A 25,489-nucleotide genomic window follows, 5' to 3' on the forward strand; every position below is an offset into this window, starting at 1 on the left:
CCTGGCTGGGACCTCATTCTGGGGCTAGCACATCCGTCCCTGGTACATCAGTCATCTCTCGGGTAGGTGGGGCAGGAACTGGAAGCACGGATGCATCGCTGGGCAAGGTGGGCTCCGGGGGAAGAGCAGAGGGAGATTGCTTGGATTGGCCGCGGGATCTTTATTTGTCACTTCCAAATGCACACAACTGTTCCCACCAACACCGAGGGGAAAAGGGAGAGGGCAGGACCCGGAACCCCTGCAGATGCAGCAGGATCTGCTCCCTGTGCCCCATGGGTGGGGCAGGCTCAGACCCACTGACAGCACTGAAAGCTGGGCTGGGAATGGCTCTAGTGGCTGCACGGACTTTTCCTAAAGGAGGGGAGGTCTCCTGAAGGAGGGGAGCGCCTTCCTGCCCCCTGGCAGGAGCCTGCGGTAGCAGGGCAGCCGGGCCATGGCCCCCACCTGTGGCACGTCATGCTCCAGGAGGTTCCCGATCTTCAGGGCAGGCTGCAGTGCCCGGAGGGCGTCCAGTTCCTGCACCAGGGCCTGACTGAAGCCGTCTGTGCTCAGCCTGGCCATGAAGGATGCAGGAAAAGAGGAGAAGGTGTTATGGGGAGGAGGGCGGTGCTGAAGCAGCTGGGATGCCGGTGCGCCCCTGCCTGTCAGGCAGCATCTGCTGCCCAGCTCGGGGATGCCGGGCATGGAAGGGGCCATGGCAGGGCCCTCACCCCAAGCTCCGCAGCGGGCAGGCGGGATGCCGCAGCTGCTGGCAGAGCTGCAGGATGCCGTGGGTTCCCAGCTCGTTGTCACTCAGGTCCAGGCAGGTGAGACGGGGCCCCTGCAGCAGCTGCGCGGCCAGGGCTGGGCAGCAGGCGCCCGAGAGCCGGCAGCTGCCCAGCCTGTGGGGCCGAGGAAAACAGGGAAGGAGCGCTTTGGCCTCGGGTTGAGCTGCCCCAGGTGGGAAGGAGAGAGCTCTGGATAGGAAGGAGGGAGCAGTGGCCCATCCCACAGCCCATTACCGGAGTGTCTGCAGTGGGCAGGCACAGTGCTGGAGCCCCTCACACAGCAGCTCCACGCCAGCATCACGCAGCCCCTCACTGAAGGACAAATCCAGCTCCTCCAGGTACGTGCTGGTGCTCAGCACAGCAGCGAGATCCTCGCAGCAGGCGCTGGTGATACGGGAATACCGAAGCCTGATGGGAACCCCCAGGAAAGACCCTCAGAGCCGCATGAGTGCCCTCAGTGCCACCCCACCATGGTGGTGGACCCCACCCTGGTGCCACAACCTTGGAGCTCCTTGCCCTGGGAGAGTGGGACAGAGGCACAATGCCGCCCCAGAAGGACCCTTTGGGGCACCTCCCCAGCTCTCACGTCCACGCTGTGCGAGATGCCCGAGGGATGCTGGGGGTGCTCACCGCAGAACACGCAGGCGGCAGCCTGGAGTTCGCAGCCCCTCACAGAGCAGGCGCACGCTGCTGTCACCCAGTGAGCTGTCACCCAGCTCCAGCCGGGCCAGGCCAGGGTGCTCTGCCAGCAGTGCTGCCAGCTCCGCGCAGCAGCTCTCGGACAGCCGGCACCACTGCAGCCTGCAGGAGAGCACGGAGAACGGGGGCTCAGCACAGCTGTCCCGGCTGCTCACCTGCCCATCAAACCCGAGGGACAACAACCACCCCCAGGTAAACGGGGCCCAGCCTCCCCCTGGCCACTTGCCCGTGTCCCCAGGGCAGCACCCACCCGCTGCACTGCAGTTCGGGTGCCCCCACCCACACCCCAGGTTCTGGCCCCGGTTTGGGCTCCGCGCGCGTCTCTCACCGGAGCACCCGCAGGGCACTGCCCCGGTGCCGCAGCGCCCGGCAGAGCAGGTGTATGGGGCAGGGCAGCTCCTCCCGCTGCCGCCGCACGGCGAGGACACCGGGATGTCCTCCGGCTCCCGAGACTCCCGAGCTGCAGGGGGAACAGAGCCGCGGGGCACGCACAGCCCTCAGCGGTGCCGGGAGCTCCCGGCTCTGACACCGGCACACAACCGCTCCCAACCCGAGCAGAGCCTCCAGCGCAAGGGAGGGCTCCTCAGGAGGGACCTTTGTGGCTTTGGAGGTGTGAAGGATCTTGAGCATTGCCGCTGGAGTCCCCCGGGGCGATGTAAGGTGAGCCACAGGGTGCAGTTAGCATTCCAGCACGGGGTATCTCCCTTTTCGAGGGAGAAGAGGGATGAGAAGCCAGAGTGACACCTGGGCACAGGTGGGCCTGGCCAGGTCAAGCCAAGAAGCTCCATCACCATAAATCCCATAGTGGGCAATGGATGGAGGAGCCCATGTGTTCTTTATTCTCCCCAAAAATATTAAATCCTCTGCTGAGGAACTAAACACCTAGGGAAAGGCCAAGCTGGTATTCGGGAGGGAGGAGCTGAAACAGCTTTAAAATCATCCTTTGGGGCAGAGAAGGAGAAATCTTTGCAGTTTTGGGTAATTAAAGAAAGGAGAGGCAGGACTTACCAAGGCACCGATGCATCCAGCTCTGCCTCAGGATCCTGCCAGTGGAAGGAGCATCCCTGGAGGGTGACACAGCCCAGCCCATCCCAGTGCTGGATGCAGAAGGAAAGAGCCATCTGGTCGTACAGGGTCAGCTTGGTGTCCTGCAAGTCCAGGTCAGTGAAATGACCCAAGGCACTTTGCACAAAACTCTTCTCGTTCATCTCGAACAAGAAGTGGAAAGTGTCCATCTCTGAAACCTTCAGTGCTTGGCCAGGCTGGGAGAGGCCTCTGTGCCTCCCCTGAAGCCACTTTAGCAGCTCTTCCCTGGCTTGTGGTGAAATTCTGCACCCAATGGTTTTGTCCATGTACTCTACGGATTTTTGGCTGACCAGACCAAAGAGGAATCTCACTGTTACGTTCAAATCCTTCCTGGACTTGCTGTAGCTTTCTAACAATTTATTTACATCCTTCTCAAGCCTCCCCAAGCTGTTGACCATTTCCCCATTATCCTCCAGAACATAAAACATTGCTGCAAAAAACTCCTGGAGATGCAGGTGAGTGAAGGCATAGACACTCCCATGGTCTTCTCCTTCCTTTGGGATCCTTTCATTGAGGAAGAAGGGGAGAAGACCTGGCTGGTCTAAGCCACAGTCCTTGATTTCCTTCTCCTCAAAGAGGACCTTGTGCTTCCATATGCCGTCAGCAGCCAAGGAGCAAAGCTGGCGTAAGAACTGCTGGAGGACCTGTGGGTTGTCCCTGTCCCTGTGCTTCAGTAACTGGGAGAGGTAGAACATCATCATCCCTGTGGTGGCTTTGGAGCACTCAAGGAGGTTTTTTGTCCCACAAAGCTCTTGTTCAAGGATGGTGCAGACGGTCCAGCTCATAACAGGGATGACACACAAGCTGTAGAGGATCTGGTTGCCTCTGGCAAACCTGAACACCATGTCTCCTTTGTTGGGGTTCTCAAAATACCTGTGGAAATACTCCTCCCTCCTGGCTGCCGAAAATCCCAGTATCTCCATGTAATGCTCACCCTCCAAGCACTGCCCCAGGCTTCCAAGAGCAGTTGGCCTTGTGGTGATGAGCAAAGAGGCCTCGGGGAGCACAGTCTTCTTCAACAAGCTCAGCAGGGTGAGCTCCAGCGGCTTCACCTCCCTGGGGTCAGAGCTCAGCTCAGCTTCAGGCTGAACCAAGGAAAACCCCAGGGCCTCGAAGCCATCAAAAATGAACAGGATCTTCTTCTGGTCATCCAGGATCTTCCCAGGCGGCACTCGCAGGCCAGGACAGCACTGTGAAACCAGGTCTGCCACGCTGGCTTCCATGGGAAGGGTGATGGCTTTGCAGTCAAAGCAGAAGACAAAGTCAAAATGCGTGTGGAGCGTCCCTTCTCCCCACTCCACCATCACCTTCCTGACCATTGTTGTCTTCCCCATCCCCGGGGCCCCCACCAGCACCACGACCTGCGGGGTTTGCCCATCTCCACTGGGTTCAAATAGCGTGGTGGTGACGGCTGTGGCTGCTCTGCTGCTGGCGTTGGCACATCCCTGGCTAGTTCCCACTGCTCCATCCTTGGCTCCATGCTTGCTCCGAGCTTCCCTGGTGATGGTCAAGGTGGTGAAGCGTCTGTGGAAGGACGGGCTCTCCCTGGGACGGGCGCCCAGCTCCCTGTCCTGGCGGGACTCCCAGACCATGTGCTCTCTGCTGTTCTGCCTGTGCTCTGTGCCGATGAGGAGCAGGGTCAGTCCAAAGCCCAGACAAATTCCCCACCAGCCCACCCACACTCCAACACATCAGCAGCCACTTATTCCAATTCTCAGGGCTTTCCTAAGTCTAGCTGGGGCAATAAGGACATAACTTGTGAGGATTTGGGGACTCTGGATTGTTGGGGGTTCTTTTTCCAGGTTCTGATCCTGATCTATCAACTCTTGTTTTATCATCCTCATCCACCTGGGAGCAAATGCAACTACCTGAGGCTGCCCACAGCCTCTGACTCATGCTCCAGGAGACAAAGGCACTGGGCTCCACAGCACAGATCTCCAGAGAGATATCCTTAATCCCATCCCAAGAGGAAAAGATCTGCTCAGCTGGCTGCCAGAAAATGCTGAGAGCACTTCGTGCTCTGTGCTTTAAAGTCACTTCCAACCCAAACCATTCTGTGACTGCATGATTTTAAACAACACATTAATTGAGGAATTACAAGCCCATGTAATTCACTTCAGGGATGAGATGCCTGGACAGAGCTGGTGACCCTGTCCCCCTGCACTGCTTCAATTAGGAGTGCCCAGGACTGAACTCAGAGCCCAGGCCCATGCAAGCTGGTGGGGAGGCTCCAGGTGAGGCTGCTCAGCATTCCAGGCTATTAATAGTCCCCCAGGGGAAGCAGGGCTGGGATTTTCACTGCAAGGACTTCCTGCTGCCAGGCAAACCCACCTTGACTGCTGCAGCAAGTCATTCCACTGTGAGAAACGTCCTTCATCCTGCTTTCCCGGGAGTTCGAGGTGAGGCCACACGGTGCTGCCTGAACAGCCACAGGGTTTTGCGCTGTGTGGCTTTTTCCCCCCTCTCCAGCTGTGGGTGGGTCGTAACTGGGGCTCTAGGAAAGGAGAGAGGCTCCTTTAGGAGCTTTGGATGCTCAGGGATGAAATGGGTGTGAGCCTGTGCTGTGACCTGCTCTCCTGGTTTGCCTGCTCCAGTTTATGAACAGTGCACCTGCGTCTGGATTAGGTGGGGTAACCCTCTTGATGTTTTTATTGTCTGTGAGTGATGATTTTCTTTCAATGATGGAAAAAAAAAAGCTTCAGGATGATGTGTTTAGCAAAGCTGCCTGAGAGGGATACTGAGAAAGGGGGAAAGGATGTTTTAAGGCACATTGGGAGTTTAAGGACTCCTTATGGATTCCTTATTTCCCTGCTCAGAGCCAGACATCACCCTGTCCCTCCTGCTTGCAGGATGTAAAAAATTCTGGGGATAACTGTTTCTCTCTAAAGGAAATGGTCTCAAGTTGTGCTGGGGGAGATTTAGACTGAATATTGGGGAAAATTCCTTCACTGAAAGGGTTGTCCACCCCTGGCACAGCTGCCCAGGGCAGTGGTGGAGTCCCCATTCCTAGAGGGATTTAAAAGCTGTGTGGATGTGGCACCTGGGGAGATGGGTTAGTGATGGCCTTGGGCAGTGCTGGGGAATGTTTAGTCTTGATGATCTCAGAGGGCTTTTCCAACCTGAATAAATCCATGATTCTATGTTCCCTCCCAAGGATGCTGCTGCCACCAACATTCCCGTGTGGGTTTTGCAGGAGGGAGCTCCCCAGGAGTCAGGGCTGTCTTTATCCCTGCTAACTCCTCCTGGGAGGTGCTGTGAGCTGAGAGGGAGGGGGAAAATCCAGCAGCACTGTTTCTAAATGTTTCCCACTCCCTCTGACCTTGAAAAAGCCATTTTCACCTTGCTGTGTCTCAGCCAGGGCTGCTGCTCGCTGTGCCTGCGCTGCGTTAGGGGGGATGTGACCCTGCCATGGGGAGACGGGGGAAGTTTATTGTTTCTACAGCTTTTCCTTTGCTTCCGTTTTTCCTACCTCAGTTAAAAAAAAGTTTAAATTCAGAATTTAAATATAATGTGAATTCCGGTCCAAGGCGTGTGAGAGCATCACGTGGGGCTGTTTATCTCCAAAGGCAGAGGCAGAGTGTGTGAATGTAAGGAAACCACCACCGCAACCCCCAGCCTCGGCTCATCCAGGCTCTAGGGACCAGACCTGGCGATTCCCACTTGCAGGAGGTTCCCTCCCTCCTTCTGCCACCCTGAGGATATTCCTGCCTGATACAGAAGTAGCAAAGAGATTTTGCTAGTCTGGGAAGGGGTGGTTTGGGGGTGTCTCCTGCATTAAACCGTGGGTTTTCACCAGCTTTGCAGGAATTCAGCCCCTCTGCTGCTGTCAGTAGATCAGCAGATTTGGGAGGCATTAGGAAGGGGAAGCAGCTGTTTGGAGCCATGGAAAGGTCCTGGCTGTGCCTGGCACGAGTCTCTGAAAGAGCAGGGAGCGCTGGCACTGCTGGGTGCGGGACCAGACAGGGAACAGAGGGAACATCAGCATCAGCCACAGCTAATCCTGTCTGTGCCAGCCTGTCTGAGCTGAGCCAGCTCCTGGAGCCAAGGACTAGAGCAGAATAACCTTGCTCATCCCTGCCCTAAGGGCGTGTGGGTACCTGCATCCCAAAGCAGCCCCTGGAAGCACAGCCTGTCCTGGGAGATTTGGGTTCCCTCATCCAGCCCCTCATTCTGCAGCTCTCTTCAAACATGGGCGGATTTTCCTTTGCACTGGGATTTAAGCAGCCTGAGTATTTCTTAGGCATGACATGCACCTGGCTGGGCACTGGTGGGTGGTTTGGTGGGTCTGATGGAGGCAGATGGGCAAGCAGCACACAGCCTGATTTGCTCTGAAATAAGGGCTAAAAGAACCTGCTGAGGTTTGGGATACAAGCAGGAAGTGACCCAGGGATGGGAATTTGAGCCCTGTACCTGGCTGGAGGGGTGAGGCTGTGACAGGGAGGGCTCTTTGCTTTTAGCCGGTGAAGAGGAGGAGGAGAAAGAGGATGAGGAGGAAGCGTCTGTGTCTGGAAGTGCCTGGCTGTCTGACAGTGCTCCGGCTCTGGTCTGGAAAGGGGTGTCAAACCCCAGCCTCCTGGGACAAGGAGTGGTCTGGGGAGAAGGGAAGCAGAGCTGGTACAAAACTACCCCAAGGTGCAGCATCTCAGTGTCCTCCTTGCACTGTGCAGAGCTTCTCCTTGGCAAGTCAGTTTGCCCTTCCTTAACTCACTGCCAGGGATCATCTCAGTTGGAAATGCCTTATCCTGGTGGGGGGAGGCTCATACTCCTTTTGCCTGTGGTCTACACACAGGCATCCCAATTCATCAGGCTGGCCTCCTCCCAGGTATTCTTCCCAGTGTGTCCACCCCACTTTGTTGCTGTGTTTCCTGTAATTGCTGCAAATCCAGGCAGGATTTGAAGGAGAAACAAATGGAGCAGCAGAGGGGTCAGTGCCGCAGGGACAGCCCTGAACTGCTGAGCCAGCTCAGCCCCAAATGATGGGAGATGTGGAGATGCAGCTGGGCTACCTTTACCACCCTCCAGCCCCCCCTTGGCACCCTGCCTCTCCAGATCCCAGCCCTTCCCTCTGGATTGGAGCGCCCTCCCCCCACCCCCCCCAATCTTCATGCAGTCTGCAGAGGTGCATTGTGGGAAACTCCCAAGTTTCCCCCCCTCCTCTGCCTGCCTCCCTCCCTCCTCTCTGCGCAAGAGCCAGCTCCCAAGGTGTGACTCGTCCGGCCGGAGGACAGAGGTAAGGGATGCTGCTGGGATGGGGGGCGCAGGGCGGAGGGGCCGGGGCTCCCGGCTCCCGGACGTGTAGATGTCCTGCGCAGGGTGACAAAGCGAAATGGAGACATGAAGCTACCTACTCAAGGTGAGTGTCCACCTCCTCGCAGCCGCCTGGGATGGAGGCCGGGAGCTGCCATGCCGGCTGCCTCTGGAGCCGGCCCCCCACAGCTTTCCCTTAAGAGGCAAAAAGTGCTTTTTTGACCCCGAACAAGGAGCACGGTGAGGATGGCCGGCCCCAAGTGGCTCTCTTCCCGTCCCAGCTCCCACGTTTTGCTCCCTGAAGGTCACGCAGCCACAGAAGGTGTTTGTGCAAATGCACGGGTGCCTCCTGCCCGCTTCCTGCCCGCTGCTTCCTGCTGCCTCCACGTACCTGCAGCCTCCGCCGCCGCCTTTGCGGGCTGTGCCGTCCAGCCCGAGCGGAGCCCTTCCGCCCGATCCGAGCTGGGCCGGCGGGAAGGAGAGGCCCTGGGTGCCGCAGCAGCGCTCCGGAGGCAGGAGGGCGCGGGGCACAGGGAAGCGGAGCCGGCCATGTGCCGGAAACAGGGCTGCTGGGAGGGAGGAGGGGAAGCAGCATCCCTAGCTAAGCCCCTCCAGCCTTGGCAGGAGAGCTGGTGCACCTCCCTGAAAGGTTTTGAGCAGTTTTCCAGCTGTTTTCCCCCTCCCATCTGCATGGGCAGTGGGATTTGTTTGCCTTTTGCTCTGCCTGGATGGATTTAATGACTCTGTTTAATTCTGTCAGTCCTGAGGCAGGAGGGAAGCAGGAACAGCCAGCGGCGTGGTTTCAGCCTTCACCTTCTCCGAGGAAAGGAGATTGTTTTGTTAGGCAGGGGGAATGTGATATCAATTAGGGGGTGTATCCTTTGATTTAGCCCTGGGATTGTGCTGGAAAGGAGCTCCCAAAGGGAAATCTGCCCCAAAACACCCAAAAGGGAGAAAGATGTCAGAGGCAATAGTGCCTGTTTGAAGGGAGAGTATTGCACCGATGGAGTGGGAGAGGGGTGGGTAGCAGACTAGGCTTCCTGAGTCATGGTGTGTGCTTCCAGGGAGGGAATGCTTTGGGAATGTCTCAGGCCCTTCAGTCTGATGTCCCTGCTCTCTGCGCATCCATGTGCATCCCTGTGATGTGTGCTCGCAGGGACCTGTTGAATTGCTCCTGTTTACTTCTCTGTCTCTCTGGTGGCTTCTGGGGAGGGGCAAAGGGGGAAAGAAGAGGATTTTAAAATTGAATCGAGGTCAGGCTGGCAGAACTTGGGTATTGGGACAAGAGGGGGAAACCTCCCTGCTGCAGCCCCGTTTTCCTGGGTGGGGCTTGTGCAGGATGCTGTCAGGAGAGGGAGGATGGACTATGCTGGATTAAGCTCCCTGCTCCATCTCAGGACTGACCTCCAAAAGTCTAACCTTCACAGGTTTGACCTTCAGCATTTTCCATCTGTCCTTTTTCAGCCATAGTGCCCAACACCAACATCTAACCCTGTGATATTGTGGTAGGGTGGGGGAAGAAATCCCTCATCTCCCCTAAATGTGGATTTTCATCCCTCTGCATCCATCCCCTCCCCTGGCAGGCTGCTGGGATGGGGGGCTGGAGAACACCCTGGCACAGTGTCCCCATCCTGGATCAGGTGTCAGAGCTGGCAGATGAGGCAGAGGGAGGGATTTCTGTGCTGGAGGAGCTTTGGCCATCCTTCCCCAGATGCTTCTCAGCTTTCTGCCAGGAAGGAGAGTCCCCTGGTGTTGCTGCACAAGGTAAGGGATGGGTTTTACCCCAGAGAGTGTGGGGAGCCTCCCTGGAAGGTCACTGCCTCGTGCAGAATTGGCCCCTCATCCGCCTGCAGTGGCTTCTTAGATTTCAGCTGCAGAGCAACAGTTTTCAGGCTGACGCTTGCAGATTCAGGGGCTGCCAGATTCCAGACGCAATTCTGCATGTGAGGAATTGCTTCCAGAATCTTTTTGCTGGCCCTAGCTGAGCCACAAAGGGGGTGATGCTGCATCAGGCAGAAGGGATGGATTTAGGATGCCCGTAAACTGGGGAGGGATGTTGAATTTGCTGCTGCTTCCTGCAGTGGTTGGGGCTATTTCACTGTGTCACATACACCCCTCATCCTTTTTTGCTCATGGATATTGAATTTGGGATACAAGCCTGGGAGGAAGAAGCCTTAAAAGCAAGATCTGTCAGAAAGGGAATTGGCCTCCTGAAGCTGGGGAATGGCTCGTGGTTGCTTTGGGAGCAGCATCCCAATTTGGAAGCATCTGCCCTCTTCCCAAAGGCTTTTCCCAAGAGCTGGCACCAGGGTAAGGAGCAAGGCTTTGTGGTTGGAAGGAATGAGTGTTCACCCTTTTCCAAGAGGCAGGGAATGTTCGCTGACCCTGTAACATTATCCCTGAGCTGGCACCACAGACCCAGAGCTGAGCAGGGAACCAAGACAAGCCCCATGGCCCCAGCCAGGGTGTTGCTGGCACTGAATTTTTGGCTCTGGGAGGGCTGGAAAAACATTATAAAGGAATGAACTGAGTGTGTTTGCAAAAGTAAAGACATGAGGAGTTGCCCAGGGTAGGGTGCATGATGCACCCAGATCCCTGTGAGGTGTCACACTCATGGGTTAAGGCTCCAGGATTCCTGTTCCAAAGTGTTCCCCATTATTGCTCCAGTGCTTTGATCCAGTGTCCTGACAAATAGCTGCCATGGAACCAGAAAGTCATCCTGGCTGAGAAGCCTTTCCTTTATTCCCTGAATTTCTGTCTTGGGGTGAGGGATGCTCAGCCCTGCCAGGGAGAGGCTCAAGATCTAACACTTCATGATTTTTGAAGGGTAAAAGCTACAATTTTGTTCTGCTACAAAAAAAAAAAAAAAAAAAAAAAAAAGGAACTATACCAGGGAAAAGCGAATTTGATTTTGTGTCTGAGAGGGGTTCAACCCCAAGATTAAAGCGGGGTTAGCACAGCAAATTGAGGTGCTCTGAACCCTGGTTTGGAAGCTTGGGGACTGTGTTAGGACCCTGAGGAGCCAGACTTTGCAGCGGGGTATTTTCAACCCAACCTTAGCAAAGTATTTCCGGATTTTGTCAAATTCTAGAAATTATTTTTCCCTTAGATGTGTCTGAGGGTGCAGCTGTAAGGGGGGGCTGGTGGCACTTGAGGGGCCTTGCTAGGTGTGACTTCTCCTGCCGACCGCAGGCCAGCGCTGTGCCGGATGTGACTCAGTGCCCACCCCTACGGAGTCAGTTGGAGCACGTGGCTGGAGACAAAATCTTCTCTCTCCCACGGCGGTTTGGTAGCGCCTGTTCTTTGCTGTGCACATGGCTGTGTACAAGCAGGGTGTCTTACCAGGGTGGGTTGGAACTGTGTTTGGGGTTAAAAGCCCCCAAAGGAACACAGGTTGAGCCCCTGGCAGGAGTGTGGTGTGTCTGCGATGCCGCCTCCATCTCTCTGAGAATAAAATGTCTGCCACATCCATCCCAGCAGCTCTTTGGGGACAGGATGTGTGTGGTTTGCAGAGGTGACGCTTAGCTCAGAGCTTGTCATCTGCAGAGGTTGTGGTGCAGAAAAAGACCATAAATGTCCTGTTCCTGGGCTCTTGCTGGGGTGGGGGGGGAGAGTCTGAAGTGCTGTGTCACCTGTGTGGGCAGCATGGCTGGGCAGCCTCAAGAGAGGACTCTGGCACCAGTGTCACACCTCTGTGCAGCTGGTGGCCCAGGGTCTGCATCCCAGAACCCTTCCCTTTGCAGATGGAGGGCAGAACCACTTTTGCTGGGCTACAGGAACCCATCCTTTTCCCACACTTCACCTTAATGCCAGGTACAACCCAATCTCTGAGTGTGGATGCATTGCCCAGCCTGGGAGAGAGGGGATGTGGCTCAGTGACACTGGGAGTGAGGAGGGGCTCCTGGCCATTCTCTGGGGGCTCTGGAGGTGGTGGGTGCAGGTTTTTGGTCACTGCCAGCCCCAGCTGGACCAGTGTGTGCTGTGGCTTGGAGCAGCCGCAGGAATTGCCGCAGCCATGGAGCAGAGGCTTGGCTGGCAGATCTCCCCCCGTGGCAGTGATTTGAGGCTGCTGCCACTGCTAAAATACTTCCAGCATGTGACACTCTCCACAACAAGATTCAAAGGGCTTGTTTGAGAGGGAAACGTTTAATCCAGGGAGGGGGGGAGGGATATGGGGAGTTACAAACAACAGATTGGGAAAAGGATTCATAAATATCTCATCAGAGTGAACTGGGTCACCGGTGTTTGCTGCGACTTGGTGCTGCTGTCTCTGAGGGTTGGATTTGGGAGGGCTGGGAAGCACAGCAGGTTCCTGCACAGCCTGTCCCTTGCTGTGCAGCACTGAGGCTGTTTGAAAGCATCTGTGACAAGTGACTCTGCTGGCGTGGGGCTTGCGTTGCATTTTATCACGTTTGCCGTGCGTTGCGTCAGGAGCCAGGGGCCAAAATAGCCTGGAAGGGAGCTAAAATCTTCCTTGGGGAGCTGCTCATGGCAGCTGAGGGAACACAAGCTCCTTATGTAAAGCTGCTTTAATATTTATGGTAATATCAGAGGCGGTGCATTACCTCATCATCTTCTCTGCACTTCTTGGGCATGGGGAAAGGCTTAGTCACTACTCTGCCGTCCTTCTCCTGGGTGCTTGCCTGGCATCTCCCCACCTTTAACACGGTTGTTCCCTCAGCAGCTCAGAAAAAGGGAGAATTGCTGGTTTTCCTGATTGGAAATGGGGAGTTGAAGCACCAGGAAACAGGATGTGCTGCTCAGTTGCAGGAGAGGACTGGACACAAATCCTTCCGGCCCTGACAGATCACTCCACAGGTGGCAGAGGGGACAGACACAGACCCCTGAGGACACTTCCCAAAGGACAGGGTGGTCCAAGCTGCATTCCTTAGGGGTTAGACAAGAAGGTGGAGGAGAGTGGGATGGTGAGAGTGCTGGAAAAGGAGCTCCCTCTGCTGTGCCAGAGCCACCTTTGGTGCCAGCTGCTGTTTCCTTAGGGAGAGCAGGTGTCTGTCTGTCCTGTGCACAAGGGAATGAGTGCCTTCCTTCCAGACAGGCAGGAGTGACAAAGAAAGGAAGAGGAGATTAGGGAATAAGGGGGAAGATTTGAAGATAAGGTGTTTCCTGCCATCTCTGGCTCTTTCTGCACAGGACTGCTCCAGGTCAGACAATGTCAGTAGCTATTTCCAAGATGGATGTTTCCAACTGGAGGACACCTGGAGTGTAGGGATGAACCTTTGTTGCAGAATAAATCCTGATGCATAACCCCACTGTGTTGTTAAATCCTTCCTTGCTGCAAGTGTCAGTGTAGCAGTTGAGGACCTGATGGAAACGCGCTGCTTTTCATAACAGAGGGAAAAACCCTATGGATGAGCTTCCCACTGCACCGCAGACCCACACCCTGGAGCAGCTCCTTGGTCTTGCAGTGTGACTGACTTTCCCTTCCAAATGGAAGCAGTAGGAGAGGATGAGACGATTTGGGGATGGGATGGGGCTGTCCCTGCAGAGGGAAGGGGCCGTCCTGATGGAGCTGTGCTGTGGCACAGCTTAGCAATGACTCATCTGCTCCATTCGGTGCAGGATTGATGCAGCTTTCATCTGTGCACACAGGAGACAGATGAATAGATGTGTTTGGTGATTTGCTGGGATTTGAGGCAGGAAAGGTGCCCTTCAGGGAGCCAAAGGAAGCTGTTCCTCTGCTGGTCTGTTGCTCCGGCGGAGGGCAGCTTGTTGCGCTGGGTGAGTCCGACTGCACTGACCTTGAGAGCATCCCAGGGGAGCTGTGGTGTTTCTGTGCCAATCCTTGCAGCGGCAGCAATTTGGAAGGCTTTCCTTTTCCTTTTTCTCCTTTATCATCCCTGGTTTTATTATGCCAGCTCCCTCTTCCCAGCCTGGGAAAGAGCTGCTTAGCTGCTGGCAATGAGAACCTCCCTGAAAGGGCACTGATTGTTAAACAGAAATAGCATGGAGCAGGGAAAAGGGAGGGAATGAAGCCTGTCTCCCACAAAATCTTATTCCCAAGTGCTGCTGCCTGTGTAGGAGGCAGAGAGGGAGCTGGAAGGGGGGGGGGGGAATGGGTAGACAGGCAGAGACAGCAACTGACAAGAGAGAAGGGAGGAATAAAAAGATGTGAGGAGCTATAAAGAAGAAAGCAAAGGTAGGAAAATTAGAGAAAAACTTGGTGTGATGGAATGAGGGAAGAGGAGACAAAGGAATGGGGGGGAACCCTCGTATGCAGGCTTAGTTTTTGGAAATGAGGAAAGCACCTCTCTCTTCAGTCTGGGGGAGACAGAGGTGCTTAAAGGTGAGCCCACTGTCATGCCTATGGAAGTACAGGATGGAGAGGAGAGATGATTCCCAAGGTAGGGAGCTAAGAGCACACAGAAGATGGTTAAGTACTGGGATGGAAGAAGATGTGCTGTTAAGGGTACCCAGGACCCAGAGGAGGAGGAGGAGTCAGGCCAGAGGGTCTGGAGAGGTGCTGGGTGATCCTGTGGCTACTTGCAGTGATGGAAAACCACAGACAAAAATAACAGACAAAAGCCCTGTTATGCAGGCACTTAAGAACTGCCAATATTGATTTTTGGCTTAGTTTGGTTTCTACATCTTTTAAAACCTTTTCTAAGCTGCATGAGGGGTTTGTGTTGCTTTTAGTGGACATTCACTTAGAATCAGGAAATTCTGTTTGTGGCAGTGCAGGGCATGGTGGCAGGACAAAGTTCTCAGCCCAGCATGGGCTCCAAGTGAAATCAGCTTTCCTGCCCCCAGGAATCTGGATCAGTGAAGGGAATGGATAAACCAGGATAAGGTGCCTGGGCTGTGCAGGGTCCCCCTTTCTCAGCAAAAAGGTGAGTTTTCCCTCTCTGTGATTTACCTCACCATTTCCATAGGCTGCATATGGTTTTCCTAGGGAAAGAGCAGAAGTTTAATGCTTGGTTCATGTGCTGTAACCACATGGATATCAGTGTGTGAGTGGCCCATTTAACTGATATCAAACCAACAAAAAAGGTAATTTAATATTTGTGCTATGATTAATCTGACTCTTCCTGCTTTAACCTCTGAGCCCACTTCAGTTGTGGGCTCCTCTTACTATTTCTTTGTGTTTCATTATACCAGATTGAAAAAAAGGATAAATTGATCCCAAACCAGAGGAGCAGAGTCCTGGGAGTGACTGTGTGCAGCCTCAGCCCTGGATTTATGTAGGACTTGTGCTGACAGAGCAGTATGGATGCTCTCTGGAAGCACAGGAAAAGGTGAGGCAGGTGATATCTGCAGAAATATTACAGAATGAGCACCAAGAGGAAAATATTCTTGCACTTGGCCAGGCCTGCATTTCCTTCCCAAGTTGCAAGCCACAGTGATGTCTGAAGCTGGGTGAACATCTGGGGTGGGGTCTGTGTGCTACAGGATGCCCAAGTGTCTGATACACACTCAGCAAACTCTGGGATTGCCACAGTTTGGGCTTTCCAAAAGGGTTTAGTATCCCAAACTAGGGAATGCAAGCATTGTCCAGCTGCAGTCAATGAGAAATACAGTTTTATGGTCAGCGGGCTTGGTGCAGTGTGAGGAGCTGGACTGGAAGATCCTTGTGGGTCCCTTCCAACTAAGGATATTCTGTGAGAGCTATGGAATCCAGGATTTTGGTGCTGCAGTTCCCCCAGTCTGTTCCAGCTGCCTGGCACTGGAGCAGCTGGTGGCTACCAAGCAATGGCAAGGGAAAGCAGGAGAGGGAGGTGTTTCCATCTTATATTTAGGAGCCATAAGGTGTTGCCCAGCTTCGCTCGAGACCCAAACCTGGCATTTCTGTGAGATTTCCTCCATTCCTGCCTAAATGGAGATGAAAGCCCCACGTTTGTCAGCCTTTTTTCCAGAAGAGTCAGCAGCACAGATCATTGCTGCAGCCCTGGGACTTTGTTCCTGTCATTAGAGGAGTGATCTGCCCTTTGAGCTGCTGTGGAAGGAACCTCTGCTTGCTGAGGTTTTTGAGGAGCCTCTTCAGCTCTCGATCCAGACAATGAGCTCTGATTTCACTTAGCAGGCAGAAAGCTCCTGGCAGGCTCCTGGCAGCCCTGAAGGTCAGCGGGGAGCCAGCAAAGCTGGCGGCTCAGATCCGACGCTGCCTCCTGGTTACTCTTTATTTCCCCATCTCGGAGCTGATGTGGTGCTGAACTGCCAGAGCCTGGTGGCAAAATGCCCAGTGCGTTGTCCTCTCCTCCCATCACATGGAAGTGCAGCCACAGGAGCTCCATCCTCAGCTCACCCTGCCCTGCCAGGTTTGTGGGGTAAGGTTGATGTGGTGGTTTTACATCTCCTCAAAGCCCACTTTGTCCCTTTGCTGAATTCCTGTGGTGCAGCCATGCTGTTCACCTCTTCCATCACTGGGGAAGAGAGCCCCAGCTGATCACCAGCATCCTGTTTGGCTCCGTGGGCAAGTCCAGTAAACCCTGTAAGAAGAAGACAGGAGTGAGATGTCTCTATCACCAAGAGATCCAGCTCTGCAGTAAATCCATGCAGTCAATTCTCTGTTTTGCACCAGCTGAGGATCTGGCACTTGCTTTGTTTTGCTGTTGCTCCATCAAAATGCTGGCAGGAATAATCCTTTTATCCCTGATACCTGTGAATACTGAGGAACTAATCCTGGTTTTCCTGCAGTACACATCTGAAGGGAGAGTATCACACAAGATCACTTATTAACCACTTCCTAAATGAACCTTGGATTAGTGCTGCAAAAGGAAGGGTGGAGGGTGAGACAAGCAGGGAGGATCTATCCATCTGCTTTCCCAAGGAACAAAGTGTTCTCTCCTTACCCAGAAGGAATGGAAAGGGTGAGCAAAGGCAAAGTAAGGTTTATTTGGTTGGATGTGAGTTTGTCATCGCTGACAAATGGCCTCACACACACAGAGCCCGGATGGACTTGGACTATGGATGCCCAGATGTGGCAGCCATAGATGACAGTCAGTCCAACTTGTTTGATGTTCCTGTTTGATATTAGGAAAAAGTCCTTCCCTGTGAGGGTGCTGAGGCCCTGGCACTCATTGACCAGAGAAGCTGTGGCTACCCCGTCCCTGGAAGTGTCCAAAGCCAGGCTGTACAGGGCTTGGAGCCCTCTGATCCAGTGGAAGGTGTCCCTGCCCGTGGCTTGAATGAGGTGAGCTTTAAGGTCCCTTCCAAGCCAGGCCACTCTCTGGTTCTGTGATTGTTGCAGGCACAGAGCCTGTAGTAAATGCTATGAATGGAGTTCACAGTTCTGAAAGAAGGAGCCAACAGTTTTTCAGTTTTCCTTTATTTCCTCCTCCGTCACCTCCAGGCAGAGCAACACTGGTTCGCTCTGCCCTGTCACTCACCTCTCCTTGCTCTGCTTCCTCCTCCAGGTGCTGCTGTATCATGTCCAGGTAGGACACTGCCAGTGTGACAAGCATCCCAAAACATCTGCTCCCAGGCTTCTTTGAGCTCGGGTGGCTCCTCTGCTTCCTGCAGCAGCCAGGCAAGGGAGAAGAGCTGGGATAGCTCCGCACATCCACTTGCTGCCCACAGCACCCCTAGGATGGATTCCAAAGGCAACGTCCGAAGTGGAAACAAACCCGACGCCAAGGCCGCCAGCTCCGGGAAGCCAGAAAAGCCCAACCCTGGGCCTGCTACGAATGCAGACAAGAAGGAGGCCCCCAAAGAGCAGCCTGCTCCTGCCACAGCCACCAAGAAGGCAGGCAGTGACGCCGCCGTCGCCAACAACCACAGCAACCTGAAACCCAGCCCCGCCGCCACGGAGACGCAGGAGGCCAGCGGCCAGTCCCCTGACTCTGACCACAAGGGAAACAGCTCCGAGGAGTCACCGGGCAGCTTCTTCGACAACATGAAGCCCTTGATCATCGTCGGAGGAGTGGCGGTGGCTGCGCTGGCTGTGATTGTGGGAGTGGCATTCCTAGCCCGGAAAAAATGAAGACCAAGACAGGGTGGGGATGAGAAACCCAGCCCAGCTGTACAGCTCCTTTTGAGACAAATGCATGCAGAGAAATTCTATACATAGCTATATATATAGAGAGTGAGCTACATAGGTCAACAACAAACACCAACTGCAACTCCAGGGTCTTGTTCAAGACAACTGTGCCAGTCTGACCCGCTGTGGGTAACTCCATGCACTCAGTGTGTTCTTTCATGTAATATATCTTGGCTTATACCACCGTGTATAGATTACAGCTTCTCCTGATCGGTGTAAATGACGGTGTCCCCTCCCCTCCCCTGCTGTCCTTCCTGGGAGACACCCCCCCTTCCCCCTTGCAGTCCCGTTTTCAAGTCCAAAGTGTTCTACGTCCCATCTGGAGTCCCCACTTTGTGTTTTGGTTTCTGTTTGGTTCTGTTTTAACTTGGGCTGTGGTAAAGAAGATGGAAGGGAAGTGCTAAGGCTCAGCTCGTGTGTTGTGCTGGGCTGGGGGTATTTGTCCTGTCACCCTGGGACAAGGGAAGTGCAGGGGAGGTGGCAGGGAAGAGGCAACTCCCTGACCCAACAGCCACGGGCGATCCCTATTCAGTGTCTGTGTACCTGCTGCTCACCATCCCACCTTGGAACATCCGCCTGGGAAGTGCCCTGGGGGAACCAGGGCGGCTGCAGGCAGAGACTGCAGCGTGGCAGAGCCGAGTGTGAGCCTGGGATGTCACATCAGGTCACTCCTCTGGCTGAGCTGCCAGCGGAACAGTGACCAGAGGGGCTGTGCTGTGGCCCGGAGAAGTCCCATTGCAGTCTACAGGATCCCAGGGCTCGCCAGGGTCACGTGGGCAGTGTTTGGGATAGAGAGACTTTGTTTTGGATCTAGTATTTCCTAAAGCTAGGCTGGGCTTTGCAGGGTGCTGTGGCCTCAGTCCAAGCTCCCTCGAGGTTGGCTGGAGTATTTGTCTTCATTCTTTTGGGCTTTGGATAAGGACTTTCACTGAATTTTTTTCCCCAACTAAAGGCTGTGGTCTCTCAGCACATGGGAAGACAGGAAAAGGGGAGACAGGAGCTGGTCTTAGGGGCAGAGAGGACCTGGGACTCCATGACAGTAACACTGTCCTACCTGCTTTATACCAGGGAAACCCATTTCAAGGGCACTGGAGTCTGTCCTGGGTGGATTTCTTACCTCCCTCTTGTGACAGTAGTAGCAGGGATTTGTAACTCGTCCATGCTTTGGAAATGGAAACAAATTCCCAGCCCTCAGGAGCAGCCTGATTTCATGGGTGAGTACCTTGGCTCTAAAGCCAGACCTTGTGAGGGGGAGGAGAGAGGGTGTTTAGTGCCTTTGTTCAATGCTCAGCACTAAACAGCAAGAGGTGAGGAGATCTGGCTCTGAAAGCTTCCATTAGGCTTCTCTTGGCTGCTGCAAAGAATGTTATAAAAACCCCTTACATTTTGGGTTTAAGTTGGATCAGAGATTAGACGAGGTCCAACAGGAGCTCGGCAGTGGCCGCACCCCACGGGCAGGGGCAGGAGTGATGATTAGAGAGAGGCTGTGACAAAGGGGTGAGTTCTGTTACAGAGCCTGTTGTGCACCTTTGGCTGAGATGGATGGGTGAACTCGGGGGCTGCAGGGATAGAAGGAGGTGTGCATTCCTCAGGTGCTGCTTCTGGCACAGTCCCTGGACAGGATGGTGGGGGGGGTATAACCTGACCTGGCAATTCTCTTGGGTCATATCTGTCTTACTTACCTCCAAATCTGACCTGCTGAATGCACATGGTCTTGGAATGCATGACTATTCCTATGGTGGGCTCAGAAAATATTCCCGAAGGTGCATGGCCTCTGGGAATATCAGATGCCATGTCCTGGTGCAGCAGGAGGTTGATACCTCCACCTTTGCCAGCACAGAGACAGGGGTGGGTGTGTCGGGCTCACAGGAGTTTTGGGAAGCAGGGCTACAGCTCCAGGTGAGATCCTGGTAGCCTAAAGCACTCTTGGCATGAACTGTGGATGTGTCTACCAGCAGCAGTGTGTCACAGCCTGGGGAAGGGTTAGAAGCAGAAGGGTCCTCTTCTCCCCTCAGATCTCTGAAGCACAACTTTGCAGGGAAATTTTCACAGGAAGTTTTGCTTACATTGCTCAGAAGGAAAGGAAATCACCCCCTCCTGCTCCAGTTCACGTTGTGCCAAGTAGGGTGGTGATTTCAGACAGTGACGTCTGTTTTCAAGAGATATTTCTACCTTTCCTGTCCCCTCCCTCCCTCTCAGCTCTGGCCTAGGATTGTTTTTAACAGTGTGTGACATTAGGCACAGCATCTATCTATTCTGCCCTGACCAGCATAGATAGATCGAGGGAGGAAAATGAAGCACTTGCTTTACTCGAGTCTCCAGTTTTACTTTCTAAAATGTTTTTATTTCCTTGTCTTCACCTTTGGCAACAGAAGAGGGGAAAAACAGTTCTCAGCCAATGGCCTTAACCTTTTCTCCATCTCCAAACCCTGCCTGCCCTTAGAGCACTCGGATGCAAGGCCACCAGTTTCTTCCAGAAACACCACAGAGGTGGTGATGGGGCTGCAGCTCCTCATCTGGGCACGTCGCTCATTCGAGCCCTCCCTGCACAGCAAACCTGGTATGTCGTGTTTGAAAGGGATTTTTGAATGTAGTGTGTCCAGTTCCCAAGGGATTTTCCACTTCCTGTGATCACTTAGCAGTCTGCTGTCCAGGTTCAGCACCTGGAACCCACCTCTTTGGCAGTTTGGTTTGGAAAACACCTGTCTCTGTGTGTGTGTGTGTGTGTGTGTGTGCACCGCCCTGCCTTGAAGCACATCCTGTGTGTGTGTGTGTACAAACCTTTGTGTCGTATATTGCAGTCTGACACGGGGAGAGAATCCAAGCTGGAGATGCCCCTTCCTTTGTTCCCTGCATTCACACCAAGTGTCTGTGATGTCTTCTCTGTGCCATTCCCACCATGCCATGCAGCTCCTGAATTCCTTTCCGCTCCTGGTTTCTCCTCAGTGCAAGGAATGTCTGGCTGGTGAAGTTCTGAGTGTGTGGTGTGCCCGTCGTGCTCAGAGCCCTGAGCCCCTGCTCCCCTCCCTGGATAGTCATGTGGGCTCTTTGCTTTAAAATGAGGCACTTCTAGACTATCCTGGACTGTGCTGTAGTGCTTTTCCAAGTGTGAGTCTAGTGTTGAGCCGGGCAGATCCAGTGTAGATGCCACAGCACGCCGCAGCCCTGACTTGCAAACACCTCCTGTCCTGCCTTACTGTGCCAGGCTGTGCAGTGCTTTCGTTCTGAGCCAAAAATGTCCAGCGAGCACCAGGTCGAGGGAGCAAATCCCCCTCTCTCAGGCCCAAATCTGTCAAAGCAGAAGGCTTAAATGACTGAACTCGCTGTGCTAAATAAATAGTTGTCTTTTCTCATACTGAGCACACGCCGTTATTTGCTTGATGTCCTTCTTTGTGTGGTTTTTGTGGTATGAAGTCCTTCCAGTGACATCTCTGTGGGGAGAGTGAATTAATGCTTAAAACTAATCAGAGTCTGTGCTTGGGGTTTGAAGAGATCTAGATTGCTAGTTTACTCTTTTGATCAAGTCGATAAATTATAAATTGGCAAAACTGGTTTCAGACCTTTCAGCCTATCACCAAAACTCTCGATTCAATCACTGCACCCAATCTCAATCTCTTTTTAGGGAAGCATAAATTTTAGTTGAATATAAAGATGTCATTATGCTGTCTTGGACAACTCAGTAGAAGGTTTTTTGCTGCTTCTATTTTAAGAGAGATGAAATGGATTATGCTTCTGCTTCCTCTTCCTATTTATTTAATACCCTGTGGATAAGTCCTGTTATTCCTCACAGTGCTGCAGCAGGATGCAAACAAATCTGGCAGCCAGGGGATAATGCAGCAGCATTTTTGAGAGGGTAAGAACGCATTCCTGCAGGTGCTGTTCGCCTGGGGCTCACTTAAAGCACTCAGCAGTCACTTGCCCTGAAGCATTTCTTAGATCCCTTGGGCTGGGTGATAAATTAAACATCCATTTGAGTCTCTGAAAGATTAAAGTTTAAGGGTTGATCCACAGAACACTGAAAACAAGGGGAATTTTTCCATTGGCTTCACCATGCTCTGGCCTTTGAGTTCTTGTTGGCACCAGGGATATGAGCACAGGTCATCATAAAATCATCTCAATTACACTTTATTTCTAAATTGACACAAACGTTCCTTAGGCTGAGTGCAAAGAAAGTCTCTTCTCAGAGGCAGCCCTGCTTATACTGGCATCAGGATTTGTGTATGAACAACAGCAGTGCAACCAAAAACCCCTGGAGCTGGTGAGAGATGATTTATGCCTTAAAATATTCCCTGCTTTTCCTGGAAATGCTACTGGGGTTTAGAATTCAGCAGCCTTCTAACTATTCTTAGAATTGGTTGAAAATAACAGTGCTGAAGATTGAAGAGGAAAATGATTTTTCGAGAAACAAGCCAAAAAAGGAAGGCAATGAAAAAATGTGTTTGAAAGGTGAAATTCTCGGAATCGCAATCAGCTTCATAGAAAGCTTCAAGTCAGTGAAGATTCTGAGAGGGTGCAAGGAACGGAGCAGAGAAGTGCAGAGAAAAAGCACTATTTATTTATCTTAATAGCTTTGGTAAGGATGCTAACTTTTATATCCTCTCCCCCTCACTATTTTTCTCAGAAAAAGGCAAAAATGACCAGCTCTGATGCCGTGCAAATTAACCTCTGCTAATTGCCTTTTCCAGATGAATTCCTGCTGGCTCTGTGCAATGTTAAAAGGTTAGAAAAATACCTGAAGTTTTCTACCACCAACTCTGCATGATTAAGGGGAATTGCCAGGACATTAAGAGGGGCTGTGTTCTCTTTTCCCGTGCTTTGCCATGACAAGGACTGAAAATGCAGCCTGCTCACACTTCCATCCTCCTGGGCCATGCCTTCATGCTGGAGCAGGAATGCCGATTCCCTTCCAACACCGTAGCACCTTGCTGTGGTGTCATTCCCTTCACCGCAAAGCTGGGAGAGGTCCATAGGGGCAGGCAGCAGCATCACATCATGTTCATGAGCTGGCTGCAGTTCTGCTGCACAGGTTGGGCACTTCCCGCCGTGAAGAGGAATTGGCTTTGATCTGGAGCATAACAGTTCTGAACTCCAGTAAATTCTCACTGCGGGATGTTGGAATCGGAAATATTTCGTGCTATTTTGCACTGGAGGTATTTGGTCTTTTACTCTTTTGGGGAGAAATCTGCTGGTGCTGAGGATCTGCTGGCACATTTTGGGTCTTATGAATGACACTTGCCCAACAGCCCCAAAAAGCCACGGAGCTTGTGCCCCCATCCGGCAACCCTTGGGGGGTTTAATCCACTGAATAAAGTGGGTTTATGATGGCTTTTTCCTCTTCTTTTTGAGACTTCATTTCAGCCCTGTGACCTGCTTTCCTTTTAAATTCCCTGATTCCTGGGATGTCTGTTCACACGACATCTTCAGCTGTACAAACGATGGGGCTCCATTGGTTTCTGATCTGATTCATTGCTTGTTCTTTCCTCCTTCTTTGGCCACTGCACTGTACTCCCTTTCCTGTCCCTTCCCTACTTTCTTCCTGGGCAACTCTGCAGATGTGGCCTCTCCATAGCCCAAGGCTGGAGCAGATTTTGGGTTGGCTAAGGCAGGTTTTGGGTGGTCCCCCAAAAATACTGGCAGTGCTGGGCCTGTATGTGTCACAGCAGGGAATGTGTGAAGCTTTGATCTGCCCTTACCTTAGACCTGAGGGTCTAAGACTGCAAGAGGCCTAGTGCTCATCTGCCACAGGATTTGTAATGGATGACAAACTCCCAGGAAGGTCCCGTTCTTGTCCTTCCCTGTCTTTCAGGCGTGAGGTGTTCTGGCTGCTCGAGAGGGGCTGACATGGTGTGAGCACACACCGCACTTGGCTGCAGCCAGAGCTCCTTCAGCCCTCTGGAGCACCAAAAACAGAGGGAAAGGAGAAGTTCTGAAGCTGAGGACCTGCACTTCTGCTGGCCTGGAAGAAGCAGCTGTTGTGACAGGGGTGAGGGTGCAGGAAGTGCAAGGATTGTCCATTTTGAATGGGCTGATCAGGTGTCACTGGGTGATAGAGAACTGCGGGACTTCTGGGCCCCTAAAATTCACGTTGCATTCAATTGACCATAAAAGGCCTCAAAATCCTGTGAGAGATCAGAGCCTTTGGCTTTCCAAATTCATGAGTTTGGATCTACTTTGTACTACAGCTCTCCTCCCTCCTCTGGACAGTGTGTGCTTGGATATGCAGTACTCTGGGATTCATGCCCTCTGCTCTTAGATGTTCTTCAAATTAAATAGATTTTCTTCTGCTGAAAGCATAACCTGGGTTAAATAGACTTTGGACTGGCTGTTCCCGTGTCTCTTCTGGTTGTTCCCATCTTGCAATTCACAAACAGTTCGGTCACTTTTCCATTTCTCAGCCCCAGCGTGGCATCCCAAGCATGAACGTACAGGTTCTTTCTGTCTGTGTGATGATGCTGCAGCACCAAAGCTCCCACCAGGACAAGAGGAATCTTTAATCACCTTTCCAACAGTCAAGTCCTGCATTGTATCCCTGGTTTTGCCATGGCCGCTTCAAGCAGCCAAGCTGCTGGGGCAAGCTGATGAGAACAAGGGTGCCACACAATTTTGTCTGGTTAAAAAACAACCAACCAACAAGGGAACAATTTGGCTTTACTGAGTTTTGAGCAGCCCTTCATAACCCTGGTGCCTTTTCCCAGGACTCTTTCAACTGAAGCCTTTAAAAGTTGCCGTTTCACTTCCCCGGGAAACCAACTCTCTTCCAGTGGTAGGTGCAGGTTGGCTATAAGTTTGTGGAGAAACCAAAATTGTAGGAAGGGAACTCAAAGGTCAGACTACAGGGGATTTTTATTTTGGTTTTGGTTTGTTTGGATTCTGTTACTTCTCCAGGGACTGATACAAAGCCCTTGGAAATCAGACTGAAATGCCTGCTGTTCCTTTGGAAGCCTCAGGCACCTTTCTGATGATGTTGGCAGGTTTTGAGTCAGCTCCAGAATGTGTTTTCCAAATGATAGGAATATTCTAAGTGACACCTTGATTTCTTCCCTGTACAAACAGACCTGCTTGTCACTTACACATCTTTACCTGTGTTCAACATACAGGTTTGGGGTTTTTTTTTTTTTTGCTCTCAGAAACAATATGCTGCTAGACACATTTCCTGGAGGGAAATGGACACCTACCTACACACAAAGCTATCCAGCTAATTTATACCTTGTTGAATTTATAATCTTGTCTATGCTTCTATGGACACTTTGTATGGGCTGCAGCTCAAATCCTAAAATAGTCAAGAATTTTTTCCTTTCCCATATAGTATTCTATTTACTTTGACTTTGAAAACAAAAAAAGCGTATAAATGCAATAATGCAGGTAGACTAGAAATACTAGATTGAAAATTTAAAGTAGTTTAGCTTGTCCCATTGTGACTGACAGTGTTGTACGACACCCAACGCTGTACCCTGACATTTTCCAGGCTTTCTCCGTAGCTGAATCTAGTATTAGCTTTGGAAACCCATTGTGTGAGTGGTGGGTGGATGGGTCGGAAACGTGTGCTCTCTACACGCTGTATGTTACTCACATCACAAGCTGTATGGCCACTCCATATGCTGTGAAACTGTAAATGATTCCCAAATACACCTGTAACTCTTACCAGGATTGTGAGAAATAAACTATATATAGATATATATACACACACATAGAGAGA

General features: G+C 52.5%; 2 protein-coding genes across 11 annotated transcripts; one reads left to right on the plus strand and one right to left on the minus strand.

The window, feature by feature from the left end:
- Positions 1–140: 140 nt before the first annotated feature.
- Positions 141–8,322, minus strand: LOC138111259 (NACHT, LRR and PYD domains-containing protein 3-like). 2 transcript variants are annotated; one of them, XM_069016699.1, is made up of 8 exons: positions 8,191–8,322; positions 4,884–5,046; positions 2,475–4,170; positions 1,795–1,926; positions 1,398–1,568; positions 1,002–1,175; positions 711–881; positions 141–553 (listed from the first exon to the last, which is right to left on the minus strand). In XM_069016699.1, exons 2-8 carry the CDS (start codon positions 4,927–4,929, stop codon positions 352–354), a joined length of 2,592 nt encoding a protein of 863 aa, XP_068872800.1. In that variant the 5' UTR covers positions 4,930–5,046; positions 8,191–8,322; the 3' UTR covers positions 141–351. The 2 variants fall into 2 exon arrangements, with proteins under 2 accessions (XP_068872800.1, XP_068872801.1); XM_069016700.1 differs by lacking the exon at positions 8,191–8,322 and adding an exon at positions 7,897–7,963.
- CEND1 (cell cycle exit and neuronal differentiation 1) lies at positions 4,873–25,477 on the plus strand. 9 transcript variants are annotated; one of them, XR_011151293.1, is made up of 5 exons: positions 13,892–13,956; positions 14,568–14,647; positions 14,916–15,052; positions 17,171–22,366; positions 22,479–25,477. XR_011151293.1 is itself a non-coding variant. In XM_069016705.1 (5 exons), exon 5 carries the CDS (start codon positions 17,344–17,346, stop codon positions 17,734–17,736), a length of 393 nt encoding a protein of 130 aa, XP_068872806.1. In that variant the 5' UTR covers positions 13,892–13,956; positions 14,568–14,647; positions 14,916–15,052; positions 16,792–16,947; positions 17,171–17,343; the 3' UTR covers positions 17,737–25,477. The 9 variants fall into 9 exon arrangements, 8 of the variants coding, with proteins under 8 accessions (XP_068872805.1, XP_068872809.1, XP_068872808.1 ...); XM_069016705.1 differs by adding an exon at positions 16,792–16,947 and having other exon boundaries at positions 17,171–25,477; XM_069016704.1 differs by lacking the exon at positions 13,892–13,956 and adding an exon at positions 4,873–4,951 and having other exon boundaries at positions 17,171–25,477.
- Positions 25,478–25,489: the final 12 nt, after the last annotated feature.

The sequence above is a fragment of the Aphelocoma coerulescens genome, chromosome 5 (assembly GCF_041296385.1).
Source record: "Aphelocoma coerulescens isolate FSJ_1873_10779 chromosome 5, UR_Acoe_1.0, whole genome shotgun sequence".
Taxonomy (NCBI): domain Eukaryota; kingdom Metazoa; phylum Chordata; class Aves; order Passeriformes; family Corvidae; genus Aphelocoma; species Aphelocoma coerulescens.

Bases quoted from the DNA above. Each gene is read 5' to 3' on its own strand.
- LOC138111259 (XM_069016699.1), bottom strand. From the start codon at position 4,929: ATGAAGGACGTTTCTCACAGTGGAATGACTTGCTGCAGCAGTCAAG. The intron at 4,171-4,883 runs GTGGGTTTGCCT...TCATCGGCACAG, and splicing joins GACTTGCTGCAGCAGTCAAG to AGCACAGGCAGAACAGCAGA. The intron at 1,927-2,474 runs GTAAGTCCTGCC...TTCCCCCTGCAG, and splicing joins CTGGATGCATCGGTGCCTTG to CTCGGGAGTCTCGGGAGCCG.
- CEND1 (XM_069016704.1), top strand. From the start codon at position 17,344: ATGGATTCCAAAGGCAACGTCCGAAGTGGAAACAAACCCGACGCCAAG.